This window comes from Phyllobates terribilis, unplaced genomic scaffold (genome assembly GCF_046119375.1).
Source record: "Phyllobates terribilis strain yellow unplaced genomic scaffold, ASM4611937v1 Scaffold_9__5_contigs__length_417890890, whole genome shotgun sequence".
Lineage (NCBI taxonomy): Eukaryota > Metazoa > Chordata > Amphibia > Anura > Dendrobatidae > Phyllobates > Phyllobates terribilis.
In genome coordinates this window covers 168644641-168655028 of record NW_027362769.1, presented here as the reverse complement: position 1 = coordinate 168655028, position 10388 = coordinate 168644641, and the positions used below count along the sequence as shown (strand labels likewise).

At 47.9% G+C, this 10388-nt stretch overlaps 1 protein-coding gene across 1 annotated transcript; it reads left to right on the top strand.

Annotated features, from left to right (window-relative positions):
* Positions 1 to 1000: 1000 nt before the first annotated feature.
* INHA (inhibin subunit alpha) lies at positions 1001 to 10146 on the top strand. The gene is made up of 2 exons (XM_073645704.1): positions 1001 to 1509; positions 8925 to 10146. Exons 1-2 carry the CDS (start codon positions 1227 to 1229, stop codon positions 9824 to 9826), a joined length of 1185 nt encoding a protein of 394 aa, XP_073501805.1. The 5' UTR covers positions 1001 to 1226; the 3' UTR covers positions 9827 to 10146.
* The last annotated feature ends 242 nt before the right edge of the window (positions 10147 to 10388 follow it).

Genomic DNA, 10388 nt, shown 5'->3' with positions numbered 1-10388 from the left:
TATCACTGGGAGAGACACACAGACATCACATCCAGCCTATATTACTGGGAGAGACACACAGACCTCACATCCAGCCTATATTACTGGGAGAGATACATAGACCTTACATCCAGACTATGTTACTGGGAGAGACACACAGAGCTCACATCCAGCCTATATTACTGGGAGAGACACAAAGACCTCACATCCAGCCTATATTACTGGGAGAGACACACAGACCTCATATCCAGCCTATATTACTGGGAGAGACACACAGACTTCACATCCAGCTTATATTGCTGCCACATAAGAAAAACGTAAAACTTGGATTCATTTTTATATATCATTCAATGTCAATGCTGTCCATATCCTCTAAGTTTATTCTTGTATATAATCTAAACAAGAACAGTTGCAGTGTAAAGTATGGTGGAGTAAAGCTGCAGTCTGCGCCTCTGATGAGGCATAAATTTGATTTCTCAAGCACTAAACCCACACTACAGCCATTTATCATATCTTAGAGGGGGTATTACTTTTTCAATTGAAGGAGACTATAAACACCGAATCGGTGCAAGTTCCACCATTAGGGCTTCAATCTATTAGGAATCTATTAGGAAGAAGAGGCTCCAAAGTCTATTGAAGTCTATGGAGAATGCAGCTTCCAGGATGGATCAGATGGGGATTACTGATCCCGATTCTGTTATAATTACCCTGTCCTGTAGAGGGAGCTCTACTCTGCAGAACTACAAATTGCTTCTCTTTTAATTTGTTGTAGCTGATTGGCCGTATTATAATCCATATGTATAAAATAATAAAACATTTATCGCTGTTACAGGGCTCAAGGTCTTTTTGGGAGGAAGGGGGCTCTTCCCATGTGAAACGGCTGGTTGGGGTGGTCCGATCACATTATCTCTGGGGCAAACAATACATTCCAGGCGTCTGTTACAGATAGTTTTCTCTGTGCCCAGTAACTTCTCTCTGCCAACTTTGATAACATGCAAAAACTGTGCTGAAGGACAGAGCATTCTGAGACATCCGCAGGGAGCAGACACTTCTTGAGACAGTCAGCTTCAGTCTACGTATCACAGTCCAAGGAAGTCAAGAGAGAAGACATACCCAGTGCCAGGGCAGAACTGAGACCGGAGAGACGAGACAGCTGGGACAGTCCCAGTGATATCTCCTACAAGAGACATACACAAACCTCATTACTTCCTAACATCTGCTTCACCCTTGACTTGCAAACCTCGTCAATGGCTCTCGTGTTTGTCCTCTACTTTGCCATGATGGTCACCGAGATAAGCCAAGGCTGTGAGATGCCCGAGGCCGACCGCCAGGTTATCCTGGACAAAGTGAAGACGAGGATTTTGGAGGCACTGGGGTCTCCTCCGCCAACCACTGCCGCATCTATAGCTCCATCTCCAAACCCAAATAGACCCATCAAGTCTGAGGAGAGGATTCTACGGAAGAGGCACAGCCAAACGAGAAGGCACGGCGTGGAGGACACGTCTCAGGTCATTCTCTTCCCATCATCAGGTGAGAACATTTGGGATATTGGGGCAGAATCCAAAGACCAGTTACCCTCTGAATTAAAGGGGTTTTCTAGAATTAGGGAACAATCGCTGTTTTTTTTTTTTTTCCAAAAACAGCGCCACACCCATCTACAGGTTGTATTTAGTATTGCAGCTCAGCAACATCTTAGTGAATTAGGCTGAACTGCAGTACCACACATAACCCGTAAACAGGAGCGGCGCTGATTTTTAAGGAAATAATCCATATTTTTCTTATTCTGATCAACCACGTTTCTTGCTATAACGCTCCTCAAGTGTATTGCAACCGTAGTGGCTGGCAAGGTGGTCTCGACCATTATTGCCCAGGAGCCCCACGCTCTCTGGTAATGGTGGATATAAAGCATGTCGCCTCTCCTATGTCCTATATTGCTAATAACAAAGGTAATTCTTCACGGTCAAAGAGTGAAATGTAGAATTTCTTGCCCATTAGTCAATGTAAGGACAAACAGCTCCCCGTATCTCAGCTTCCGTCAGAGTGAGGTTTGGGGTCACTGCTGAATCTTTAGATGCCAGATAAAGAAAAACATGAAGACATCTGTCTACATTAAGGACAATATACTGCAATGGAGGTCCTAGAGGGGCACGATCAGGGGGGGCACCTGCAAACTACTCTGCTAATAAATAAAATATTTTGCCGAGCTGCAAGTAACAATATTTGCTAATATGCCCAGTAATGGAGCCAGGATGACCTCTCCGCTGGTGGAGCGACCAGCTTAGATATTTCATGTTATCTGGAGGTTTTGTGGCATATTTTAGAATTTGCAGCAAACAGCGAATATTGCCGCAGTCCAGTGATAAGTTGCATTGGGTGTAGTTGTCTCCAACTGCCAGTTGGGGTCACATCATCTCTACGTGTGCACTATTCAGACTATGAAGAAGTGTCAGAGGTCCCCATGACCATAGAGACTGTATGGCAGCAGAAGCCGCAGAGCCGTAAGTACTGCATGTGTTGGCGACATACCATAGAATATGCCATATCATTTCCAGAGGATTCACAAGAAAGAGTCACATATTAAATTAAGGCACAATGAGGTGCTGTATGGGCTCTGGATCTGATTGGCTAGTTACTGGTTTAATTCCAAAATAAGGTTAAGTGCACACGTAGCGTTTTTGATGCGTTTTCACAGCGTTTTTTTGCCGCGGAAACGCAGCGAAAACACTTGGTAATTGGTCTGCCAGCTATTGCAATGGTAATCCTCATGTGCTGTGCACATGATGCGGAAATTTCCGCTCAGGATTACCATTGCAGAAAAAATCGCAGCACTACCAATTGTGCGCAGCGTTTTCCCGCCCATTGACTTTAATTGAACTGCAGCAAATTCGCAGGTATAATAATTATAGCTGTGGATTTGCTACGTTTCAATTAAAGCCAAGGGGCGGAGAAACGCTGCGGAAACGCTGCGGGTGGTACCCGGCATGGCAGAGGAGGAGTACTACTCCCCTCATCAGACCACCGCTCCCACTGATAACAGCGAGAGCGGCGCGGCTGTGGGGAGCAGTAGTCTCCTCAGCAGAGCCGGGTACCACGCGGTGTAGAAAAAGAAAAAAAAAGTAAAAAATAAAATAAAAAACACTATTCTTACCTGTCCGGTGATATCCCCCGGCAATGTCATCCTCCCGGCAGCCGGCGGTACACTGCCGGGAGTGCGCTCGCTCCCAGCAGTGTACTGCACTGCCAGGACCTGCGGTCACATGAGACCTCAGCTGAAGATCTCACTTACGGCACCAGAATGTTCCCACCAGTACTGGTGCTGAGGTCACTGGGGCTGATCAGCTGATCTCACTCCTGCAACAGTATGTACACTGACAGGAGTGATTTTACACTCCTGTCAGTGTACATTGCTGGCTTCTGCAGCAGTGACATCAGTGATTGCTGATGTCACTGCTGTAGAAGTGACCCGGATCGCCCAAGGGACATTCGTGACGGAATCATGGACTACGTCGTGACGGCAGACAGGTGAGGGATATGGTTGTTCTTTATTTTACTTTTTTTTACAGAAGATCGAGGGATTCGGGGACTGAGAGTACAATAAAAAAAAATTTTAAAACCGTGTGTTTTTTATTTCATTAAAATACTTTATTCTGGCCGTGCATTTATTGAAAAAGCATTGTAAACTTTACTACGTGGTTAGTAATGAGGGCGTCTTGTAGACGCCCTCCATTACTAACCTAGGCTTCACGTCAACTGCCAATACAAGGCTGACGTGAACCATAGCTCCCAACTGTCCCGGTTTCCACGGGACTGTGCCTCTTTGAGGGCTCAGTCCCCCGTCCCGTCACTGCTCAGCTGTTCTCCCGGCTGGGGAGAGTGGTGGGGGGTTGCAGCTGTGGAGCAGCGTGCACAGATTGTAGCCAGCAGCTGCAGTTACCATGTGTGCCCGCTGCTAAAGAAAATGAATATTCACTCCTCTCCACACCCATGGGAGTTGAGAGGAGTGAATATTCTTTCTCCTTAATAGCGCACACTGTCAATCGCAGCCGCCGGCTTCCTGCTGTGGCTCCGCGATCCTGTGTTTCCACTATTAGAGAGAATATTCATTCTCTTTAGAAGCGGGCACAGAGGATCGCTGAGCCGCAGCAGGAGCGCAGCCGCTGTTGTGTACGCTATTAAGGAGAACTATTTACTCCTCTCCACTCCCATAGTCCCGGCATGGAGAGGAGTGAATATCCCCGCAGCTCACCTTGGCATCTGAGGGCGCATGGCAGTGATGTCATGCGCTGCTCAGATGCTGACATGAGCAGCTGGCAGACAGGACGCAGCGCTGGAGCAGAGGGGAGGAAGGAAGGTGAGTAAAATTGTTTATTTTTTTCATGTGTGCAGTGATGGGGGGCATGTTTATCAGGACTGGGGATGAGGGGGCCATGCATAGCAGGATTGGGGATGAGTGGGCCATGCATACCAGGATTGGGTCCTCGGGGGCTATGCATACCAGGATTGGGTCTGAGGGGGCCATGCATACCAGGATTGCGTCTGAGGGGGTCATGCATACCAGGATTGGGTCTGAGGGGGCCATGCATACCAGTATTGGATCTGATGGGACCATGTATAGCAGGATTGGGTCTGAGGGGGGCATGCATACCAGGATCGGGTCTGAGGGGGCCATGCATACCAGGATTGGGGATGAGGGGGCCATGCATACCAGAATTGGGGATGGAGGGGCCATGCATACCAAGATTGGGTCTGATGGGGGCTATGCATACCAGGATTGGGTCTGAGGGGGCCATGCATACCAGGATTGGGTCTGAGGGGGCCATGCATACCAGGATTGGGTCTGAGGGGGCCATGCATACCAGGATTGGGTCTGAGGGGGCCATGCATACCAAGATTGGGGATGAGGAGGCCATGCATACCAGCAGGGGCGTACATAGAAATCATGGGGCCCCATAGCATAAGCTCTAATTGCCCCCCCCTCAAAAATAAATAAATAAATATTTGTGTCACAGAAGAGCAGATCTCACAACTCTCCAGCCTTTACTTAGTAATTTTCCTCCTGCTGAAGTCCTAGATTCCTCTTTCCTTGCCCTCATAAAGTATTATGCAAACAAAAGTGCCCGACAAACATAGTATGATACCCCCATGGTGCATTCCTCCACATTAGCCTCCACATGCGCAGTATAATGACCCTATTGTACCCCACTTCAACTCCCAAGGCAAAGTATGGTGACCCTAACACAGTATGATCCCCCAACTGTGACCCCCACACAGCCCTCCATACAGTATAATGGGCCTACATACAGTATAATGGCCCGCACTAGCCCTCCAAACAGTATAATGGCACCCACACAGCCCTCCAAACAGTATGATGGACCCCGCATAGCCTTCAATATAGTATAATACGCCACCCATAATCCTCCATATAGTATAATGCGCACCCCATAATCCTCCATATAGTATAATGCGCCCCCCATAATCCTCCATATAGTTTAATGAACTTTCCATGGTCCTCCATAGAATATAATGCACTCCCCATAGTCCTCCATACAGTATATTACACACCCCATAGGGTAAAATGCAGCCCCCATATAGTATAATGCACCCCACAGTCCTGCAGTATTATAGGCACCACGTACTCACTGATTTTAAAATACCGCATATTTTAAATAAGCCAACCCGAGTATAAGCCGACGGTGGGAAATGCAGCAGCTACTGGTAAATTTCCCCAATCCTGGTACTTATGGCACCCCTCATCCCCAAATCCTGGTATGTATGGCACCCCTCATCCCCCAATCCTGGTACATAGGGCACCCCTCATCTCCCAATCCTGGTACGTATGGCACCCCTCATCCCCCAATCCTGGTACACATGGCACCCCTCATCCCCCAATCCTGGTACGCATGGCACCCCTCATCCCTCAATCCTGGTACGCATGGCACCCCTCATCCCCCAATCCTGGTACGTATGGCACTCCTCATCCTCTTATCCTGGAATGCATGGCCTCCTCATCCCCCAATCCTGGTATGTATGGCACTCCTCATCCCCCAATCCTGTTATGTATGGCACCCCTCATCCCCCAATCCTGGTATGTTTGGCAACCCTCATCCCCCAATCCTGGTATGCATGGCCTCCTCATCCCCCAATCCTGGTATGCGTGGACCCCTCATCCCCCAATCCTGGTATGGGTGGCCCCCCTCATCCCCCAATCCTGGTATGCGTGGTCCCCCTCATTCCCAAATCCTGGTATGTGTGGCCCCCCTCATCCCTCAATCCTGGTATGTGTGGCCCCCCGCACCCCCCAATCCTGGTATGTGTGGCCCCCTCATCCCCCAATCCTGGTATGTGAGGCTCCCCTCATCCCTCAATCCTGGTATGTATGGCCTCCTCATCCCCCAATCCTGGCATGTGTGGCCTCCTCATCCCCCAATCCTAGTATGTGTGGCCCCCTCATCCACCCAATCCTGGTATGTGTGGCCCCCCTAATCCCCCAATCCTGGTACGTGTGGCCTCCTCACCCCCCAATCCTGGTATGTGTGGCCCCCTCATCCATCAATCCTGGTATGCATGGCCCCATCACTGCACACACAAAAAATAAACACTTATACTCACCTTCCCTCCTCGCCTCTGCTCCTGCTTGCTCCTGCTCTCAGATGCCGAGGTGAGCTGCTACTGCTGCCGGCATATTCAGTCCTCTTCACACCGGGACTATGGGTGTGGAGAAGAGTGAATACACTTTCTCTTTAGTAGCAGGCACTGTCAGCAGGAGCCACAACTCGGTGCTCCTCCGTGCCCGCTACTAAAGAGAATGAATAGTAGCGGGTAGAATGACCAATTGAAGTGTCATTATATGCGGTGGATTCACATGCACCGACAACAAAAGTGCTGCATTAGAACACCGTGTTTTGGATGCAGCAAAAATACGCTGTGTCCAAAGCGCTGCTTGATGCTGTTCGTGGGGATGTAGCGGTTAACGAAACAGCTGTGAGCTGTTAATAATAGCCAGGGACCATGTTTTCCTAATTGCACCTTCCTAGGTTAAAAATAGCAACTCACAGCTGCCCCAGAAATTACATGAATGGAAATGCTAATGAAGATTGGGTGAATGGGACTAGCTGACACCTAGCTCTTTTGTTTGGTGATGTCAATCAGACCCTTTCATCACCAAACCTAATTAAAGTAAAGTAAAGAGTTAAATAAACACACAGACACAGAGTAAACACTATTTGAAATACAACAGACACATTCTTTAATCATTTAAATTAACCAATATACTCACCCCAGTTCTGACAGTGATCCAAGGGTTAAAGCAATGTCCCACCAAATAACTTTATTTAGCTCCAAAAAGCAGTCATTGATGTACAAAAACTCTTCAAAAAATCCATAAAAAACGTGTCGTTTTTGCTTTAAATCCTGAACATGCGCACATAGCCTAATATTACAAAAGCAACAAACATTTATTTTTCTATTTTGCTTTTCTCACAATACAAATATTAGTTGTTGTTGTAATATTATTATAGAATTAACCAGTAATTAGCCAATCAAATCCAGAGCCTATAGTCCTCCATGTGTAGTGTGGGGTCTGTCACTCTCTTCCTGTCCTCCATGTGTAGTGCGGGGTCTGTCACTCTCTACCTGTCCTCCATGTGTAGTGTGGGGTCTGTCACTCTCTACCTGTCCTCCATGTGTAGTGCGGGGTCTGTCACTTTCTACCTGTCCTCTATGTGTAGTGTGGGGTCTGTCACTCTCTACCTGTCCTCCATGTGTAGTGCGGGGTCTGTCACTCTCTACCTGTCCTCCATGTGTAGTTCGGGGTCTGTCACTCTCTACCTGTCCTCCATGTGTAGTGCGGGGTCTGTCACTTTCTACCTGTCCTCCATGTGTAGTGCGGGGTCTATCACTCTCTACCTGTCCTCCATGTGTAGTGTGGGGTCTGTCACTCTCTACCTGTCCTCCATGTGTAGTGCGGGGTCTGTCACTTTCTACCTGTCCTCCATGTGTAGTGCGGGGTCTATCACTCTCTACCTGTCCTCCATGTGTAGTGTGGGGTCTGTCACTCTCTACCTGTCCTCCATGTGTAGTGCGGGGTCTATCACTCTCTACCTGTCCTCCATGTGTAGTGTGGGGTCTGTCACTCTCTACCTGTCCTCCATGTGTAGTGCGGGGTCTGTCACTTTCTACCTGTCCTCCATGTGTAGTGCGGGGTCTATCACTCTCTACCTGTCCTCCATGTGTAGTGTGGGGTCTGTCACTCTCTACCTGTCCTCCATGTGTAGTGTGGGGTCTATCACTCTCTACCTGTCCTCCATGTGTAGTGCGGGGTCTGTCACTCTCTACCTGTCCTCCATGTGTAGTGTGGGGTCTGTCACTCTCTACCTGTCCTCCATGTGTAGTGCGGGGTCTGTCACTTTCTACCTGTCCTCCATGTGTAGTTCGGGGTCTGTCACTCTCTACCTGCCCTCCATGTGTAGTGCAGGGTCTGTCACTCTCTACCTGTCCTCCATGTGTAGTGCGGGGTCTGTCACTTTCTAACTGTGCTCCATGTGTAGTGTGGGGTCTGTCACTTTCTACCTGTCCTCCATGTGTAGTGCGGGGTCTGTTACGCTCTACCTGTCCTCCATGTGTAGTGCGGGGTCTGTTACGCTCTACCTGTCCTCCATGTGTAGTGTGGGGTCTGTCACTTTCTACCTGTCCTCCATGTGTAGTGCGGGGTCTGTCACTCTCTACCTGTGAACAACCCTTCCTCCACTGTCCCTTCCTCCACTATTATTGTTAGTGCTATTATTCTGTTGGTCCTGTTATATTTCTCAGGGTAACAGGATGAAAAAGGCTGAAAACTGGGTGATTTCCATGAAAACACGGGTGATTTGATACGGTTGTGTGTGAGGACCTTTAGTTTGTCTTTTTATATGATTCTATGACTGTTATGACGTATGATCTTCTTGCAGATATTCTTTGTGAGACTCCATCCCTTGATGCCCCAATGGCAGAAGAAGGCAACAGTTTCACCTACATCTTCCGTCCGTCTCCGCACATCTTGAGTCGTCGAGTGTCCTCTGTGCAATTCTGGTTTTTCACCGGAGAGTCTCCGATAGACAACTTCACCTGGTACGAAAACCTGTCCACAGAAGATGCAAGTGTCCAGATCACAGAGCCACCGACTATAGTGACAGAAGTATCATCCCATGAGTCTACAACACTCGGAGATGACAATGTGGGTGGTAAAGAGGATTCCGTCTCACCTATCAATAGTATCACTAAGGAGACACTACATCATGTAGTGGACATACAGGTACTATCACAGCAGAAGCCGGTCACTGTGGCCACGTCCAAGGTGGAGAAGATAGATGACTGGACAGTCTTTCACCTGGCTCCTGCTTTCTTGAATTATGTCACAAGCAGTCTTTTTGTTCTGATGGTCCATTGTCCCACATGTCCTTGTTCGGAGCAGCCTGAACATACACCCTTCATCATGTACAGCACCCACCCTAGCCAGCGTGGCCGGAGGTCAGGAGTTCCATGGTCCCCATCTGCTCTGGAGCTTCTGCAGAGGCCTCCAGCACCTGGAGCTGACACTACTCAATGTCATCGTGGATCCCTCAACATATCCTTTGAAGAGTTGGGTTGGAATCAGTGGATTGTCCATCCTGGAAGCTTCCAGTTCCACTACTGCCATGGGACTTGTTCTCCAAACCACGGTCTAAGCACAGCTCTACACTGGGGGAACTGTTGTGCAGCACTACCCAGTACCATGAAGCCTTTGAGAGTCACCACCACCACAGATGGTGGATTCTCCTTTCGATATGAAACAGTGCCAAACCTGCTGACCCAAGACTGCGCCTGTAGCTGAACCCAAATATTCAAAATAGAGAACTCCCAGTTGTTACATAAGATTAGGCAACTGTGTTGTTCCTCTATGTTGTAGTATGGTTAGGTCAGATGTAGGTAGAAAAGAGGGCGACCCATAGCAGAGATCAAAAATGTTATGGTGGTAAGGTTTGACATTCAGGACAGAAGGGTCTTGTGTTTGTTAATCCCTCCATGACCATTAAGCCCATTGCCTACCTGGTCTATCTATACAGTGGAGACCAAAAGTTTTGCATTTTTTTTTAAAGTGTTATTACTTCTGTCTGGCTGTTGTGATGACATTTCCCTAGTGATGAATTGAAAGTGCATGAAGTTGTCATCATGCAAGAGCTTCATTTTGCCAAAATGCTTTTGAATATCGGTATGGTCATTTAATTAAAGAAAGCTGACTGACAAAAGTTTTGCATCTACTATTTATTGATCACAAGATAGAGAGTAATTCATTGCTTACAATGCAATAACTTAGTATTTTGTAGCATAACCTCTTGATTTAATTACTGCACCGCACCGACGGGGCATTGAAGCCACTCGGGTATTCAAGACAT

Excerpts from the sequence above, each read along its gene's own strand:
- INHA (XM_073645704.1), top strand. The coding sequence starts at position 1,227 with ATGGCTCTCGTGTTTGTCCTCTACTTTGCCATGATGGTCACCGAGATA. Across the intron at positions 1,510-8,924 it reads CATTCTCTTCCCATCATCAG|ATATTCTTTGTGAGACTCCA; the intron begins GTGAGAACATTT and ends ATCTTCTTGCAG.